Source organism: Penicillium waksmanii (assembly GCF_028829765.1).
Source record: "Penicillium waksmanii strain IBT 27052 chromosome Unknown utg000008l:1.0-5622682.0:1.0-5626561.0, whole genome shotgun sequence".
NCBI classification, from domain to species: Eukaryota; Fungi; Ascomycota; class Eurotiomycetes; order Eurotiales; family Aspergillaceae; genus Penicillium; species Penicillium waksmanii.
Window position 1 is genome coordinate 64,131 of NW_026643254.1, and position 18,315 is coordinate 82,445.

General features: G+C 47.1%; 9 protein-coding genes across 9 annotated transcripts; 6 read left to right on the plus strand and 3 right to left on the minus strand.

Moving 5' to 3' along the window:
* Positions 1–576: 576 nt before the first annotated feature.
* Positions 577–1,425, minus strand: N7481_008464 (uncharacterized protein; the record flags this gene model as incomplete). The annotated part of the gene is made up of 1 exon (XM_057267683.1): positions 577–1,425. The coding sequence occupies one exon, from the start codon at positions 1,423–1,425 to the stop codon at positions 577–579; it is 849 nt and encodes a 282-aa protein (XP_057118360.1).
* Positions 1,426–3,807: 2,382 nt separating this feature from the next.
* Positions 3,808–4,806, plus strand: N7481_008465 (uncharacterized protein; the record flags this gene model as incomplete). Its single annotated transcript, XM_057267684.1, has 1 exon — positions 3,808–4,806. One exon carries the CDS (start codon positions 3,808–3,810, stop codon positions 4,804–4,806), a length of 999 nt encoding a protein of 332 aa, XP_057118361.1.
* A 680-nt stretch (positions 4,807–5,486) lies between these two features.
* Positions 5,487–6,113, plus strand: N7481_008466 (uncharacterized protein; the record flags this gene model as incomplete). The annotated part of the gene is made up of 1 exon (XM_057267685.1): positions 5,487–6,113. One exon carries the CDS (start codon positions 5,487–5,489, stop codon positions 6,111–6,113), a length of 627 nt encoding a protein of 208 aa, XP_057118362.1.
* A 544-nt stretch (positions 6,114–6,657) lies between these two features.
* On the plus strand, positions 6,658–7,277 carry N7481_008467 (NUDIX hydrolase; the record flags this gene model as incomplete). Its single annotated transcript, XM_057267686.1, has 2 exons — positions 6,658–6,927; positions 6,987–7,277. 2 exons carry the CDS (start codon positions 6,658–6,660, stop codon positions 7,275–7,277), a joined length of 561 nt encoding a protein of 186 aa, XP_057118363.1.
* A 2,042-nt stretch (positions 7,278–9,319) lies between these two features.
* N7481_008468 (uncharacterized protein) lies at positions 9,320–9,568 on the minus strand (the record flags this gene model as incomplete). Its single annotated transcript, XM_057267687.1, has 1 exon — positions 9,320–9,568. One exon carries the CDS (start codon positions 9,566–9,568, stop codon positions 9,320–9,322), a length of 249 nt encoding a protein of 82 aa, XP_057118364.1.
* A 1,298-nt stretch (positions 9,569–10,866) lies between these two features.
* On the plus strand, positions 10,867–11,499 carry N7481_008469 (uncharacterized protein; the record flags this gene model as incomplete). Its single annotated transcript, XM_057267688.1, has 2 exons — positions 10,867–11,396; positions 11,451–11,499. The coding sequence occupies 2 exons, from the start codon at positions 10,867–10,869 to the stop codon at positions 11,497–11,499; spliced, it is 579 nt and encodes a 192-aa protein (XP_057118365.1).
* Positions 11,500–11,579: 80 nt separating this feature from the next.
* On the minus strand, positions 11,580–13,057 carry N7481_008470 (uncharacterized protein; the record flags this gene model as incomplete). The annotated part of the gene is made up of 3 exons (XM_057267689.1): positions 11,580–11,906; positions 11,958–12,488; positions 12,545–13,057. 3 exons carry the CDS (start codon positions 13,055–13,057, stop codon positions 11,580–11,582), a joined length of 1,371 nt encoding a protein of 456 aa, XP_057118366.1.
* A 797-nt stretch (positions 13,058–13,854) lies between these two features.
* Positions 13,855–14,261, plus strand: N7481_008471 (uncharacterized protein; the record flags this gene model as incomplete). Its single annotated transcript, XM_057267690.1, has 2 exons — positions 13,855–13,889; positions 13,991–14,261. The coding sequence occupies 2 exons, from the start codon at positions 13,855–13,857 to the stop codon at positions 14,259–14,261; spliced, it is 306 nt and encodes a 101-aa protein (XP_057118367.1).
* A 3,023-nt stretch (positions 14,262–17,284) lies between these two features.
* N7481_008472 (uncharacterized protein) lies at positions 17,285–17,926 on the plus strand (the record flags this gene model as incomplete). Its single annotated transcript, XM_057267691.1, has 1 exon — positions 17,285–17,926. One exon carries the CDS (start codon positions 17,285–17,287, stop codon positions 17,924–17,926), a length of 642 nt encoding a protein of 213 aa, XP_057118368.1.
* Between the last annotated feature and the right edge of the window lie 389 nt (positions 17,927–18,315).

The following is an 18,315-nucleotide window of genomic DNA, read 5'->3' on the forward strand; positions in this document are numbered from 1 at the left end:
GGGGGGGGTCGTTGGCGGGCACCTGAGATTGAGATAGTGAGGCTGACACTGATGGAGAGACAGGTACAATTGAAGTTCCGTAAGTCAATTGGAAGCCTGCTTGAAGTTGTGGTGATTTCAGGGGTCTTTGCGGAGGTGTTCCATTTTCCATCGACAAAGCTTCAATTTCTGATGTAGATATATTGCCATTTATCGAGACTGTAGGAATGTCGGTCTCGAAAACCAGATTTCTTTCCGACCCAGGGTTTCTATTATGGGAGTCCAAAGACGTCATATCATATCCAAGGTACTCGCATATCTTCCGCATACTAGACAAATGATAAGAATCAAGCCGACTCCATCCCCCAGCGAGCGCAAAAGAAAAGTGGAAAACTCACGAAGCCATTCCTCCCGCAATTCTTTCTATTATGAAAGGTATGATTAGGGGTATTGACTGGGAACCCTCCTCCGTATCAGATCTAGTCGAGGATTTCTTTTCCATAGCCTGTAAAAAGTATCCCTCGCTCTCCGAGCTTTCTGCACAACGTGCATAAAACGGTACCGATTTCCCAGCTTTCAATATGAGAGATTGCAGTACTAAAGGATGAGGTGCGCCAACGTACCGGCAAAGAAGACTTCCCAAGATTTTGAGCCCCAGCAAGTCTTCGATAGTGCAAATATGGCCCGATTGGCCCACTTTGCTCCGGCGATAAGCTTTCTCAGGTGCTTTTCATCGGCCTTCGATCCGCTATAATTTCGCATGATCTTATGCACATCCGCTTCATCATGCCCCATTTTCAATACGACATTGCAAAATGACACAAAAACGAGTTCCCGGAAGCACGCGACTTTTCGATAAAAACCTCCGTTGGGGTTTGTGCTGACCGCAAAATCACAAAACTTGGCCAAATTGGGCAGAACACTCACTTCGGATAATGAAACTTGTGAAGGATCTCCAGAAAGTTTGACAGAAAAGGTGCGGCCTTGGACAAATTCGGGGACCTTGTCTTTGAGCGATGGCTGATGGTGAGCCCACTTGCTTAGAAGCGGTATCTTTGAAAGAAAATTGTCCATTTCCGTCTGCCACCGGAGTTTTGGTCCCCTTCGACAAATCCGTTTTCTCGGACGATTCAATGTGTCGATTGGATGAAATTCGATGACTTGGAAGGATTCGGCTTCTGTATTGATTTGGTTTGAGCCTTCCCTCTGACACAAAGGTCGGGAAGGGCGGTGGGTGATAATGGGCCGGTCGGTGCAAGATAATTGAGTGACCTGGGGCGACTTGTCTGTCTGGGGCAAAGCACTGGGTTGAGGAGGCATTCCGTAACAGCGATTGTTATCAGGCGGTACACGCAAAGCATTTTCTAATTCGAATACTCGTATTTCAAGGAAGCGAATATAGGCGTTGTCATCGCCGTTGAACGGAATACGACGGGCTATCGCCATCGTTGAATGTGGTAGTTGGGAAGTGAAACAAATAACCTGCGTGGAGGAGCATCAAATGCCACGGCCTGCGCCCGGTGGCCTGGAGAGCTGGCGCAAACGCCTCCTTTCTGAAACATCCAATGAGAGATCAAGGGATGTTAGCTCATCATAGAGTGGATCTGTGCTCCTGCAATCGCATGCGACACGGCGCGTGAGGCACAGATGTAGTTAATATGCGTCGGCTAATGACGAGCCCGATTTGCATTACCTTGTGGGTATATAAGTACGAGATTATTCCCGCATATTCGACCCTAGGAGCAGCAATTCCTCTAAGGAGCCTCAGCCACCATTTCTTTATCGATTTTCCAGAGATACTCATGTCGTGCCACTCCAGGTCATTCGTGGCTTCAGCAAGCCTGTCCGACTCAAAAGCTACACCTGCGGCAAAGAAAAACAGAATGAACGCCTGATTCAAGTGGGAATGAATTTTCAACAAAGATCAGGTACAGCAACAGCTGAACCGTATTAGGAAACCCTTCATTGGAGGGTTCTTCATTGGGTTTAGGGGCGTTGTGCAAACTAGCCGTATTAGGAACCCTTCATCGCAGGGGCCCTCATTAGGCTTAGCAGTCATATGTCCATGCAGAGGAACGAATCAAAATACCACAAACTACATATACTTCGCTGCACCTTGCAAGTTGACGTTTGGATGTCTGTGATTGTTGCGCAATCGATAGGCTATGAATCAAAATCTTCATGTCGCCACGCTAATGCAGCCACAGAATGAGGAGAACCGGTGTCAACGCGCACTGAAACGCTACAGTACCTTTGTTCGAGCAGAATATATTAACAGGATGAGGAATTGAGATACTGGCTGGTACTGAAGATGTCCAATAGAACCAGATAATTGATTGAAGGCTAATGAGAGCGGTTGAACACACTCGAGAGTCTGTATCATGCCGATGCGGTATGTTATGGCACCATGACTCCGAATCTGTCCCGAATACTATACGAATAACCCTGACTCGAACTGTGTGACTCTCCTCGCGAAACATGCTTGTCAAAGGAAGTCTACCGCCTTCTGCACAACGACCTTTTATTAGTTATAGGCGCTTTTCTGGCACACGAGAAAAAAGAGCTGACCAACCACATATTGGAGCTCCATAGGAAGTCTGTATAATCATTTAGGGAAAATCTGAGGGAATTGGCAGAGAATATGATCTGGTGATAAGAGCCATATTTTCTTTTGTTCATATCAAAAGTACTCTCATTTTATTGATAGAGTACCATGTTACAAGCAGTTAAAGTTGTTAGAAGCTCTATTGACTCAAATGCCGATACTCATCTCAATTTAACTGTTATTTTTCTGGAGCTCCGGATCAAAGATCCAATATCTTAGAGGCAAACCAACATCGCCGTAGCGTCGCTATTTTGGCTAAAATGCTACCTTTGACGGTCTATGGCAGCCACATTCCAAAGGTTACCAAGATTCCTTCCAGTACCTTTTTTTAAGAACGGGAGTTACACCGAATGCCATATATGGTTTCTGGGGCCGAAAGACTTCATTTAATGAGAAACTCAAAAGCCTGAACCGGGAATGACAAGGAAGCGCGGGTTGGGATGCATATATGGAATTATTGTGGCGGACCACCCCTCTCTGTCTGCCCCCCCCTTCTTCTCCCCACCTGGTCAGACAGCAAGTTATGGCTTGGTATACTTCCAATTTAAATCTGGTCTTCAGTTTATTAAAGACCTCAGACCTCATAGAGAACTTCTCCAATTGCTAACAGTTCCATCCGCCAACCCGTTGTCACTGCTTTTAACCTCCCGAGGCCTATCTACGAACAGAACAATGAGTATCTCTACATTACTCCTTTCAGCAAGGCTTGCTCTAGGGCAGCTGAACATTTTTCTAGTATGTAATGAAGTCCCCTTTAGGTGATCTTCTTTGACTAAAACACTTAGATGAACAATGGATCAGACTGGGTCATCTATTACAAAAATGACAAGATAAACCAGACAGTCCAACAAAGGCTTCTCACACGAAGTGGGCATGCAACACACGAAATCAAAGTATCAGAGACAGCAAAGATGTTCGGTGGAGAAATCCAAATCGAGAAAACGGTCGTGACTGTGAATGGTCCCGTGTGTTCAAAAGGCTTGGCGTAGGGTGCCCCAAGTTACATATATTTTCAAATATCAAAGCAAATACTTGGGTGGATTGTATGAGAAGTTTTGCCCGCTCATGCTGCCGGTGGCAAAGCTGCAGCCAAGACGAAATCCAGCGCCTCAATTAGGAGATGTGAGCTAGGTAATTAGCTTAAATGAAATGATACCTCCCGGGACAGGGAGTCATCTATACATCTACTATTACCCTCTTTTCTCTGTAATTTATATCACCCCATGGAGATCGCCGACCGATTCATCAACGAGAAAAGGCTTCAAATTGACGATGTGGCTCGCAGCTTTGGGTGGTTTATGTCACAAATTGATTGCCTCTTTTGCTCCGACACATTCAAATCGAAGCAAGCGCTGCATCATATCTTGAGATACTATGAGCAGGCCGATCCCGATCTCCGCTTTGGCTTGGACTCCTTTCTACAAAGTGACTGGGCTCGGAAGTCTGCTATTGCCCATTGGAAACTTTTCACCGACTTCGATCAAGTTGTGGACAGCCAGGAATGCCTGCAAAGCGAGCAAGAACATCCAGATGTTGCCTCGTGCTGTGCATATGAGTCTCCAGGTGCTTTCCAATTTCTGATCCGACAAGGCATTATTCGGTCATGCTACTACAACAGCTTTGGACACAGCCTCTTCCTTCTTGCCTTTCAGGAAAACGCTATTGAAACGATTGATTACATGATTTCTACGATGAGTCCGATCCATCTTCTTGCTCCTGCATCGGTGGCAGAAATGTGGGATGGGAGGTCAATTCTTCAACTCGCGGCGACGAACTCGGTTGTGTTTTGTATCTGTTGGGAAAAGGTCGACCAAATGCCACTGGATTTGGGAGAGATTCTCCAGGAAGATGAAATCCGCAGCATTTGCCGATTTGCAAGCATGGGCCTAGCCTCTCGTTTGTATCGAAGAGGCATAGATCTTGCTGATGTGGTGAAGAAAGATTCTTCTCTTTGGCTTGAGATGATTCGCTATCATTTAGAACCCACATCTCTTTTTGACTGGCTTTTGATGAACAATTGCCTACCACCGCAAGACTATCTTCTCTTTCATCCGGACCCCAATTCCGCTTTGGACTGGCTTTTGGCAAACAATTTCCCACTTCCATGTCATGGACATGGCCAAGAGTTTCTTCGGGAATTTGCGATCTACTGTGGCAGGTTAGATGCGGCCCATTGGCTGTCCTTAGATAGGGTAGCGACCTGTTCAACTAGTGGATTGTGATACAAGTTTTGACTCACTGGCCGGGAAATGGCAAGCAGTTATGGAGCATAAGATGCGTCAGATTAAGCCGATAAACATATAGAGCTCTGGAGAACAAGGTGTTGCGTATCTGTCCTGTGAAACTTTCTCCGCAGAAGTCGATGAATACTAGATATCTTTTTCTGGCCACAACATTGCTTTGAAAGAATCCACGCAGCTAAGACATTTACTGGGTTTTCTTAACAGAATTCCAAATTCAATTAATTGAATTAAATTATCTGGTAGTCTGTTACATCAGATCTGCTTGCCCTTTCACTAGGTCACGTTCCCATTCTGGATACTGATTTAAGACAACCAAAGCTCACAAATAGCCTCTAGACTCGAGCAAAATCCACTGTGTAGTAGAAGTCAAGACTAAATAAAAGCTTTTGAGGATGATATTCGTAATTAGTGGCTAGGTGTACAGTGCCAATCTAATTGTTCTTGCACAGTACGAACGATCGAGGCTTGATTCCATACGCTTTTGGCACAATGCCTACAATAAATTACGGGGTTGATTTAGTATATAGAAAGGATCTTGTCCTGGCCCTCTTAGATCTGGGTACGATATAATAAGCTCAACGGGCCTCTTTAACGCCCAAGAGGAATATACCCACTCCTTTCTCGTTCCCATACTCGCTGGCCATTGCTACGACTCCAAGATGTACGATATCCTTAGAGAGTATTGCGTCCTCAAAAATGCAGCGAAGAGCTCAGGGCTGGGGCTTGTATGTGTTGCATGTGATCTGGGGTTTCGCGATCAGGATGTGCTATACAAGCATTTCGACGCTAAGGAGGATCAGAACGGCGTCCACAACGGATTGTCCAAAAGAGAAGGTGATTTCATCCTATTTTTGGATAGCTATAGGATGGCTATGGGCTGGGAAAGCATCTCGGAAGGTGATTTCCCAACCGAATTCAACCAGACGGGACGACGACCTGGGCGCCGGCCATTCTACAGTTTCTTTGAAATCGATTTTATCCTAGAAAAAAAAGGCCAGCTCAAATTCAACACTTTGGAGAAGAGTCTTGCAATTGTGTGGAAAATCGTCAGGAATGCCAAAAAGGATTATGTTTGTCCTCTCTGTTTGGTTCTCTGCAGCACTACAAAGGCGTTTTATTACCATTGCGACCAACGGAAGGATGATGTCCACACGGGCCTCGCGTACAAGGGTCCAAATTGCGAATTATTCCTTCCTCATTATTTTACTGCCCTCAAGGCAACAGTACCGGAGAAAGAATTGCCTTTGGGTAGGGGTCGAAAGGGCGCGTACTCCTTCCATGAGTGATTCCGACTGGAGTTCGTCTTGAAATGGAAACAAGGTGAGCAAGCTCAAGAGGCGAATCAGTGATTGGTCCTAACCATGTGGGCAGTGGATTTGACCCAAGACTTTGGAGTATGACCTGTTACTAGCTTCGGATGATAAGTTACAATTTTTTGAGCCCCACAATCACAGAGCCTAGGCACGGCGATCGTCGGTGACTAGCGATGCAGGGGCTGATGTTTGCAGGAGCAGGTGTTCCCCAGTCAGCCCCCGCAATGCGGCGTAATTCAATGTTTTTGTGTTGTCACTTCACACTCCCATTAGAAATTTGATCGTCGTGTTCGCCACTCGCTTGATCCAAAGGCCCTAGAAGTCCTAAAGCATCACATTTGCAGACCGATAAGCCCTCCGCTATCGGATCACACTTTATTCTAATGGTTCTGAGAATATAATTATCTCCAAGGAGGTTTTGAAATGTAGTCCATAGGACTTTCACCCATTATGTCTTACACAACCCTATCTATCGAAGATGTCGATATTCCTCTTTCCACGCTCCTCGCCCAAAACAATGGCATCGAGAGAGAAAGTCAGGGGTAGTGCCATAATACTTGGCTTTCGTCCAGATGATCCGTCTACGCCCCACATCTTACTCTGCCAGCGCTCTCCCAATGGTATAGATGACGATGGAGAGCCGAAAAAGAATGCCTTTCCTTGGACATGGGAGACCCCAGGTGGTGGGGCACTGCCGGAAGACGGGACAATTTTGGAGACCATGGTGCGTGAGACTGCTGAAGAAACTGAATTGGTACTCTGGGCCGCTTCGAGCCGAGTCTACCGTGTGACTTTCCTTCACAAAGGAAATTGGATGGCGAAATATTTGGCCATAGCGAAGACTAGCGAGAAATGAAGAGTCAACGTTTGTGGTCCGATGGACATGACGGGCCTCATGGCTCGGATCAGAAACCAATCCGGCTGAGGGACGACGAACATCTCGACTACGTTTGGGCTACAGAAGAACAAGTTCAAACCTGCATGATTTACGACCCGAGCGATACGAACAAAGCAGGAATTGTCATGATCCAAAGCAACAAAGATGTTCTTCTGGACTTTTACTCGTGGCTGAAGGACGATGGTGCTTGCATGGAGTACCCTCTGCCCGAGCTGCCACTGCAGAGCGATCAGAGATAGCATCTGATTCGACATACCCGCTGGATACAGTTGGTAACTGTTTGAACTGTGGTGCCAATTTCGGTCTCTGTTTTTACACATGCCTCGTGACCACATTGCATTAATCGACTGATGAGGTCGGTCTGCAGAGTATGAGGAGCAGAGATATCATGAAGAATTGAATCTGTGGGCCTCGGTTTCCGGCTAGCTACATACCACCAATACTCTCGTTTATTTTCTGGTAGATTTAGCATAGCAAATAATCACGCGGAATCTGGGAAGGAAGTTTCCACAAAGCTTTGAATATGATCAAGTTCTAGTCAGCCACGCACGTGGAATTCAAGAAGGATAATTTCTTTAGCCAATTTCGTAGCCCATATTCTCTCGTCGTGGCAGGGCATTGATCAGCAGCCGCGAAGACGAATTATCTATACGGAGATGTCTAGAGTATAAAGCAACCGACTCCCCATCTACAAAGCTCATTGCAACAAATATCAATTTTTGCCCAGTCCCTAAAACCATGCAACGCGCGTCGGAAATTGAAGTCTATCCACCCGCACGGTGTACATATAGCAGGTATGCCGGTTCTGTGTCGAACCCGTTCTGTGTCGACGCGTCAATTCAGCTAATAATGTAGAAGTCTTTGCTTTGATGTGACTGAATGCTGCGGTAGATTCTCTGTCTGGCCTAAATTGGGCTTTCATACCCAATGTCAACGTACGTTGGGTATCCAGCGGACCGACTTCTCACCAGCACAGGTTTTGCTTGTGATCATGAAAATGCCAAACCATGATGTTTATTGTGGTGAGGACCTGAGATACCTCTTAGATGTCATGCATACAAGGCTGAGCAGACCCGAAGTCGGTGGTACCGATGAAGGACACTTTATTCAGCTTGCTATGGGCTTTGGAGAGAATTATCACATGGTGTCACGCGCGGATGAAAAATATGAGGCTTCGCCAGTCTTGTCCCGGGTCGAGGTGCGGCTGCTAGACATTCAGCTAGTGTTTCCTGGAATCCGGAGGGTCACGGCGTTGCGGCTGTTTGCCCTTGGTTGTGTGACTAAACAGGGAAGCTTAGCTGAGCTAGCTAGAGTTTTTCAGGCTAAACCAGCAATCAACGATATTCAGGCCCCCGCCCCTGAAAATAGAAAATAAAAATATATGGAAGAATCTCATCTCATAGAAGACAAGGTCCTTTACTATAATTCGATCGCGGCAACAAGACTAGAGGTACGCTAAGTTCGCTATATTATAAAGCTCCGGTGGCCCAGGTCCAGAATTGAAAGATTCTTCCCGGGTGACTGTTTATTCGCTGCTACTCGTGACTGGAAGAAATGCACGGCCGCACACAGCGCCAATCTGGCAAAAGAGCCAGGCCTCTGCTTTTCAGAGCGAGGAAAGTTGCGTGCCTGCCGTGTCGACGACGGAAAATTCGTTGCCAGGGTAAAGGCCCTCCTTGTGGAACATGTACGTCTCGCAAGATTGGAGACAAATGTGAGTATCCATGCCAAGAAGCAGAGAGTTTCGTGGAGGTGGTGTCACCAGTAGCCCAAGACAATTGTGAAAGAACTGGACAGTTGCCTGCCGAAGAGGAACCGTGTGATAATACGAGCATCCTTTCCGATCTGAGCTCGACTCCCAGTCTAGACTTCAGCGACTCAGATGACGATTTCGATACAAGTCTAGATTGCGAAGATGTCATATTCACGCAGCCGCTCAAGGCTTTGCCCTGCTGGGAAATGACCGAGAACTTGAAGAGTCGATATTTTGCATTGGTTTCTCCAGTTTCGTATTCCTGACCGACGATGATTTCTTCTGCTAACAGATAACCAGCTATTTTGCATTTTGTCTCATGCAGATTTTGAGAAGGAATATCTGATTTTCCATCAACATCCTGATGTCGCACCTCTCTCCTGGCTATCCCTACTTTTCGCCGTCCTGGCACTCGCATGCCAAGTGGAGGAACACCCAGACAGAATTTCCCCTTCTAGCGTCTTATCAAAGCGATATGAAAACGCTGCTTGGGATTCGTTATTGGTAGACAACCCTCCTTTCCAACCATCAAAGACGGCACTGAAGGCAATGATACTCATCATTTACGGTCGACTTCATCGCGGTAATGACGTATCGGTGGATCTTGAGATGGCTTGTAATATGGCGGACGTCATAGACTGTGAGCTGTGCTGCGATCGGTCCCAAACCTGCGAGGAACATCGGAATATCTGGGTCAGGCTTAAAATGCTGTTCTCCATGAACCAGCAGGCGCATGGCAATACCCCCGAGCAAGAATTCTTCCAAAGTAGAGGGCATTTAGTCGGTGCCCACTGCCATAATTCTATTGGAATTTCTAGGCTGACAATGCACTCATAGAAACCTTCGCCATTGGAAGATCAATTTACCATGTTTCATTTCAAGCTACTCGAAGTGTCAGACAACATTATGTACAATACACGGTACGGCCTCTTCTCAGCATGGAGCCTACTCGGCCTTGTTGGTCGGCTGTCTTACATAGAATCATCTCTCGCCGAGTTCTCTAAAGAGCTCAATGTTTCTGATCCACAATTTGAAGTTCGGGTTGTGCAACTGGACATCCTGCGATATGCGCTCCACTATCTCCTTCTCTGTGTTTATATATCATTCCTTGAGAAGTATCTTCATGGAGACACCGCGCCACATATTCGGTGTTATGCAGCCAGGTGCGTTGAAAGTGCAAAAGCCATCCAGAGAATATGTCGCTCTTGGACTAATGGCCAGCACTGCAAGGCTTTTGGATGGTTTTTCCGAGGCTTTGGGAAGTATTATGCAGTCGTGGCGGAGAAGACCCTTAGCCGAGTGAAGGGTGATGGAGATGAAATGGTCGGGCACAGAGGAGAATGACAATGGTGTAATGGTACTCGTGGTTGGAGGCTTCCGAATCGCAGCTCTGAGTCTGGCTACGCTTCCAATGGCTAGAATTACAGATTCTGTATGAGACTTGTGAGCCAGTTGTGTCGCACATTTCGAAACTCATTTTCTGCGTCCCATTTTTTACTCCTTGGCCAGCGGGAGAAAGATGTATGTTAGCCACGCAGAAAGTGCCGGTTGACGGCCAAGTAAACAACTCAAGATTTCCCATAAAAGAGGAATTTAGTACTCAACATTGACAGACAAGTCGCTGAAACCTGCTAGCAACAAGAACTTTGGATTATTCTATCCGACATGCATTTCGCTGCACCTCTCCTCTTAAATCGCGAAACATGATGCAGCACCAGCCGCAAGATTCTCTAAAATCGGCACAGTTTGGCTGTGACAATTTGAGACCTTTTTTCGGTGCCCTTGTCAGGAACACGAAAACTCGATGTAAACGTATTGTATCAAACGGTTAAATGGAGGCCAAGTATTGTTACAAGCCCGATAGAGGATGTGTTCTTGAACTTGGCGATATGTCCCTAGATCTCCAATAAATACCTTCTACATTAACTAAATGTTTATGCTAAGATTGCCTAGTCATTCTTTTCTTGTCTTTCCCCCATGTCGAACAACCAAAAAAGGGCCTTCATATTGGAAGGCATGTTGAAAAGGCGGACAAAAGCTACGTCTGCCCCGCATGTTTCAAGTCATACTCCCGAATGAGCGACTTGAGCAACCACCTCAAACAATTAAAGGGCACCGAAGATCATAAAGGTCTTTCGGAGAGAGAGGAATCTGAATTCCGACGCGGCTACGGTAGAATCATTGGGTGGAAACCAACAGATAAGGAGTCAGAACTCGAGCTGCCACGCGAACGATTCGCTGCTTTTACAAGAGACGTCATCGTTGAGAAAATCGCCTCACAGACAAAAGACATTTTGCAATCTAAGATCCAGATATATCTGCGAATTGCTCTGTCCTCCGGAATGGCGCACGTGTGTCCCGAATGTGTTGACCAGGATTTGGGGTATTTCAATAAGATGGCCGATTTCGATATCCATTGTTGGGAAATGAACGATCAAACACACATGGGCCTATCATCAAAGACCCCGGCAGACTTCCTTTCTGCCTACCTCAAAGCAATGGGGCTCCCCCAGATCGAAGAGTTGCCCCCTGGAAGCGGTAAACCGGGACGCTGGACCAATAGACGATATTTGAAGACTGACTATGTGTTCAAAACAAAGAAAAGGTATTACCACAAGGAAGAAAGATGCAAGCTCAACACTAATCACACGCGACCTAGGTTTGTTGCGCCGGAAATTACAGCTGCCGAGGAGCAGGCTATTATTTAATCGAGATGGGTCGTTATTTGTGTGTCAGTGAAACAAACGCAGTTATGCCTGCGAATGCATGGATGTGTGATTGCGCTATTCTAGCATCTGAAGCAGGCAGTAAAAATAGCCAAGAAACTAAATCTAACGGGCGAATCCTCTGGACAGCGATGAGTTTCGATGTAAAGTGAAAGATCCCTTGTAACCACTTCTGCGTAAGTCAAATCTTTCCGCGCAAATGCGGACAATGCAGGTAAAAGAAAATGCAACGCATGGCTCCCGCCCATGCCGCTGCGATAAGCTTGATAGCCACCAGTGGGGTCGATAAGCTTGCCGTACTTGCGCGAGCATTCTGTTTGTAAGCCGCTCGCTTGTATACCTTGCACTACAGCTGTCAAGGAATAGTAGTTGCAAGTAGTGTGGAGGGCCTGAAAAGGTCTGTCAGAATTGATATTGAAGTTGAGACGGTTCCAGCATACCTGAGCAAGACCATCAATTTTAGATTCCAGCCCAATCCCAGCAGCCATGCACTCTTTCACCTCCACCATCAGCTGATTCCACCGGGAGCTCAAGATGGAACGCGCTTGGGCTCCATCTTTGGTGAAGGCAATCGGCACATAATCTCTGAAGAGAGCCATGTCTTTGCGTGATATGAGGCTCGCAAGAGCTGGAACGTCGTTCCATCGCAATTGCTCCAGAAAATCGTTTCTGTTGTTGAGTGGCGTGCTCCAGTCTGCCTCGAGTGGCCTCAAAGAATCGTGCAAACGGATGCCCAAAACCTGAAAGTCCTGCAATAACCTTTCCGCCGAGTCTGCTCTCTCAAGAACCTCCTGGAGGGGTCGGGTTATAAATTTGTCAAGAGTTGCTTCTAACCTGAAGGCTAATCCGCCTACTCCGGTTCCGTTCAGGCCCTCATATGCCGGGCATTGGAGTACTACTCGGCTGGCCTCTTGCCAAGTGTACTCAATGGTGGCATAGATTAGAGGGTCGCTTTTAAGCTTTGCCAGGCTCTATCCATGGTTAGAAAATTCATTGATAGGCGGCGCAGACTGTAAACGTGAGTTACCTGTTTGAGATCATGCAATTGGTTCAGATGCTGCGGGGACTTGATCAAATCAAAATAAAGCTTGGCATCAAGAACTTCATATGTCCAGAGGGATGTCTTGATCTGGTCAGAGGGTAGATCCAAAGCTTTCTGAACGAAGTTGCCGTAAGGGATCTGCTGCAATTTCTCGAGGCTTCTTTGGGAGAGGTCACAAGCGACCTTGGCAGGGCCTTTGTTTAAGATTTCATCCAGCCCTATTTCCCAAAGCTTTTCACGTGTAATAGGGGTTTCCGCTCTAGGAGAAGTGCTCTGTACTGCGGACGAAGAGATACCACTAGTAGCGAGATCAAAACAGTGCAATCGATGTTTGTCAGTCTCACGGTTGAGAAGTTGTTGGAATTCGTTCTTGCGCCAATCTCTCTTTTTGGCTTGAAATTTTTCTATCTCTCGGTCGGCTTCATCGCTTGTATTATCCATGGAGACCTCGTGCTCTGTAGACGCAGTGCTAAAGGACGAAGAAGGTGCTTTGTGCATGGCTGTAGTGTCATCTCAGTTAGTAAAGGCATAACACCTTGTGAGTGTGGTGATGGGGATGGAATAAACCTTTCTGGCTGCCATCGCTAGCCTGCGATATGCCGTCCATCTTGATCAAAGGAAATTGGGAATCCATCATGAGCTAGTAGCCAGTGCCAGGCGACGGGGTCATAGATATACCAACGTGCAGACGCTGTCCATCATTTGCATGATCGCTGGCCCTGTGCGACCGGAGTGGTGGGCCAATCATCAGTCGTCTGAGCCCCTGATCCTCCAGTGCAGCCCCAGGAATACTGTAGTTACTTCTGTCGGTATGAGGATGGCGCTCATCGTCGGAGGTCTAGATCTGTAGGTTAGCCGGGATTGGTTTGATGGGTTTATTCGCCTGCATTCAAATTGCGCAAGGAACATGGGGCTCCACAATGCGGTTTCTGGGAATGTAAAGATACCAGGTGATTACGGATGGCTTTCAATACATCGTAATTTTTTGAATCAAACCTACTTTAAAGCCGCAATGAAAAGTCCGGGGACCGGGAGAGGCGGGAAATTGGTAACCTCTTTTCTAGGTGTGACGGCTGAATTACAACTATTCTCCTGAGCTAGCAGTACTCCCGCGCAAAATCGTTAAAAAGATCAACATATCAATGTATCGAAGTAATAACCACTACATTCATCACCGATTTGACTATAATTTGGGGAGAAACATTTGAAGAACGTTTTTAGCTTGATTAACACCTGCACACCCAGTATTCGAGGAAGCCGTTCCTTATCCGAAATCAGAGACGTCATTGATGAACATGAACGTGGTACCATATAGCGGCTCGAGAAGGTGGTATGTATTTCTTCTGTCATTTCATCCTTCCTTCCCTTGCTGATGTACCATGTTAGGCCGGTGTCACAGTCTCTATGCCAAAGCGATAACTCTCTATCCAGCAATGATAGCCAGCCCACCAACATACTCAGAAAGACCCCACATCATGCCAACCGAGTGGCAGCACGATCTGATCAGTTGAACAGCGTTGCAGGTTGCAGTGATGCTGTCATCGGCATGAAAACACAACTCTCCACGCGGCTCAATATTCCCACAAAAGGCGAGACGCACCAGACTGCGGAGCTCGCATTGCAATATTTCCAGGGACACCTCGATAGACTCTCTTCCTATGAGCTCAACTTTCTGTACCAAATTCGGGAGCGTCTTCAATGAATCCGTTAGGCCATCTCGAGCCACCGCGTATCTGTCGTCGATGGGGTTCACGGTGGTCTTGCGAGTTCACTCCGCAAGTATATATATCCGAAGCCCACTCATAGCCAAGTAATGCCATTGCAGTATTGATCTCCACAAATAGCTAGCTCAGAACACATATAAACCTTTGATGGTATTTCTCTGGCCATTCCTCACGATGGTGTTGATATGAGATCGGGTCCTGGGGTCATGGGATCGGGGCTTTCGGAGGATGGTAGTTGATAGAGAATAAATAAGGCTAGATACCAGCATTAATTGTTTTCTTTAGGAGCCAATGGTTTGGGCGCGTCTTTCGAGACCACATGCTGTCAGATAACACTTCTATTGCTCAGATATGCGTGGAGAATTGAAGAATCACCTCGACACCAATTATCAATGTCCTGTGTGTTTATGTGAGAAATACTCGAATGTGGTTTCATTGGCTTTTGGATCCTCCATCAATTTCCGCCTTCCGGCCACGAGAATTATCATTGTTGGGAAGTGAAGCCGGAAGTGTGACTTGAAGTAGTGGTGCAATATCTCGGAGCAAGTTTGAATATGCACCAACAGAGTCCATGGATATTCATTGACACACCCACGAAGCCTGCCATCCGGTAGATAATAAGGCTCCTGCTCTCTTTCATCTTAGGGTGTAAGGGTTAAGAGGCTCGGTGTCGCTCGATAAAAATCAAATAGACTACGAGCCAGATGGACTATCAGTTGCATAGACCGGATCACATCGAAAGCTTACACAAGGCATACCTTTGATATATTCACGGCTGTTTCAAACGCGCTGGCTGTTTCTGATGGATGGTGTTACAGAGTTTGTTGAACGTCCGCGTTTTTTCTCAGTGGTCAGTCTGGGTGGGCTCTTCTGGAAATTCCGGCTCTGATGGCCCAATAACGTCTTGGAATTATGATTGAACGATCTTGGAGGCCAGGAAGAGTGGAAAGGGAGCGGCAAGTCGATGTAATTGGATGCTTATGGAAGAAAAATTGACCGGGAACGGAGTGGAACGCCCGCCTAGTCTAGCACAGAGCCTCTCCTCCACACCACTCCACGCCAGACTATCCTTGTGCAATACAATGCATACTAGAACACCAATAACCCAACTTTTCCGTCAGGTGATATCCTAGGACATAGGTATCATGCTAAAAACCCGGTGCAAGAGAATTGGGCCGGGTGTACCACTAGTGGGGGGGGGGGGGGTGATCATTGACCATAGCAAGAGTCCATCACAAGGCCGGAACATGGATACAGTACTACGGGCCGCGGTGTTTGGAAACCTAGTGAGATGTGGACTCCAACTCGAGAGCTGTTTCATAATATTCCAAGTGTCCGTGAACAGGTGGAGATATTCCTGGGATCCCGGCGCCCCCTGATGCTGATCCATAGTCTTGAAATGGCAATGCCGCTGGACTGAATGTTAAGCACGAAGACCCAGCTCACCTCAATACAGGATTGATCGGCCCATTTATCTCGCCCAGGTGGAGGTGCTTTTACTCTTCCGGTTGGTCACAGAACATTGCTTTGCCACTGGGCGAGCGTATTCCTATCGGCACTGTATGTAGACTACTTTTGGCTCGAGGTGATTTGCCACTTGGGGCACGAATTCGACTACTTTCGCCGATTCCTTCTGCGGACAGATCGGTGTCCGTCTAATTTGCTTCGAATCCTGAGCTCCGGTACTTGTCCGACGGAGCTCAAGGATCAGCGCTGATTTCTCTGAGAGCGGAGCCTTGAACGATCCCCGCAAGCCTGGTGGAGCCATCACATTACATTCTGTTCTAGGCTCATGGACATTTCCCGAAATTGTTTGCAACCAACTAGCACGAGCTCTTAACCCTGCGCCCGACTTCTGGAAGCTGAGATACAGATACTGATCTCTGCTGCCGAAGAAGCTCAATGAGTGGCTATGCAGAGCAACTTTCCACCTCAGAGATGAACTCTTCCCTTGCCCTGTTCGTGCATCCTAACAGTTATCCACACACCGTCAGTTCCTCGTATTCACAGCCCACCTTGTTGGGTCTTGATCTCGATCGATCCTTCTGGATAGATGTCCACGACCTAGGTATAAAGATGTTGGCTTAATTTCAGCCAAGTAGCATTCCTTAATGCTAGACCGGATAAAAAGATAATGTGTACTGTGTCCTGATGGATTCTAGTATTTTTCAATGCTACCACCATTTGATCATATGAGAATCAGTGTTCGAACTTCTTCCACTGTGTAAAGAAGATGCGACCTGCAAGCATATGTAGAATCAAACAACCAAGTCATACTCTGTGCCGGCCTTCCAACCTGAAATGGGCAAGTAGTGTACTTGATTGAGTTTCGGTATGAATAGCCCGGGTGAGAATACACGGAAGAGAGAGGAGAAATCTTTCGGCTAGGAGAACCCCCCTCTATCACGAACTGCGTGGACCTACACTCTTCTTCCCACCCACTGATGATATAGCTGAATTCCACACCTCAGAGTATTTCCCGATGAAAGTACTACCCGCAATATTGATAATATCAATGGTACGAATCTTGTCGGGTTAGAGAAGTTGCCAAGGCTGCTTCTTTAGTGAAGAGGCTTGGATGAATAAAATCCAACCCGTACGCCCCCACCCACGAAAGTTGTATACCGATGATTCGTCAACGTACCGTCTCTTTAGCTATACTAGGCTTTTGCTCATTTCGGTGTCCTACATCATTGCATTGATACTTGTGGTTCCATGGCCCTCGCCTGGGTAATGGGCTGCGTCCCTCAATCATCTCTGGCGCCTATCTGGCTTGTCTCAGCAGCTCAGCCTCATCATTCTATCCCTTCCAATCATTGGCTGATGTTAGAGCTAGCGTCATTTCATCCGGTGGGACTCCTGAAAATGCCCCATCCTTTGGGGTCTGAAAATTATAAGTAAAGATCGACAGAGGAAAGTTTTTCTGTCCTTTGAGAAATCTCCTATTAACCCTCTTATACCTTGCGATTTACAATTTACTCTGCATTCACCCACCACGGCCATGAATCAGCACCAACTTCGAAACGTCTACGACGGGTATCTGTTTTTCAGAGCCGATGCTCTCCCACAACAGAGTGCGACATGGGCTCGGGCAGAGCGCACTCGGATGGATTTTACCCAACCTGAATTCTATGGTATGATCTACGATCGAGCTTTCGAGATTTCCGCGGCAAGCCAGTATCAGGCTCTGTCAGATGAGCGGCGTGCCCATGTTAATCAGCTGATTCATGATCCACGGCATCAAGACCCCTCTGGCGAGTGGAGTTGTGCCTATGCGAAAGAACACAGAAGGTTTGTCAATGGCCGTGATACTCTTGAGAATAACGATGATGCTATTGCAATGACAGTCATACTCATGCAAAGGCCCTGGACTCCCAAAGCCTACCCGAGAACCCCGATGGGTGATTTGGTTGACCTTCGAATATCTCTATACCTCAATGGCCAGGGGCACTACGTGAGCGTTGCAACGATGCCTGGTTTTCCAGCCGGGCACACGCTTCCCCACAATTATGCTATGAGCAATGTGTACCAAGAGCCCAGGCCATCGCCGACGCAGGAGCGAGCCAGCATGACCTGCCTGCGAAAAACGCTTCCCGACCGTCCGCCCAGAATGATGAATCGACCTGCTCTACTGGAAGGGTAAGTATTTCGCGCGTGGGAACTTTGTGCCAAAGATCCGTGAATTGCTGATTTAAGCTTGCAAAAAAAGCGCGAGGTCTCATATTGAGCAGGATAGTGAAGATGAGGGCGACACTGAAGAGACCGATAGTGATGAAGACAATGACAGTGGATGCGATGGAGCGCACAGTCAATACATTTGTGCCCACGTGGCTCCCGACAATCCAGGCTGCGAATTCACCCGTGGAGGAGAGTCATTGCGAGAACAACCCTCCAAGCATGATCTTCGTTTGGTTAGATCGCAGATCGCTAGGGCCTTCAGGAGCCAAATGCGAGTGCGGACCAGGCGACCAGGGATTCAAAAGCCGAAGTATAAATGGATCAAAGCCCGTCAGATTGCTAGCAAAACACATC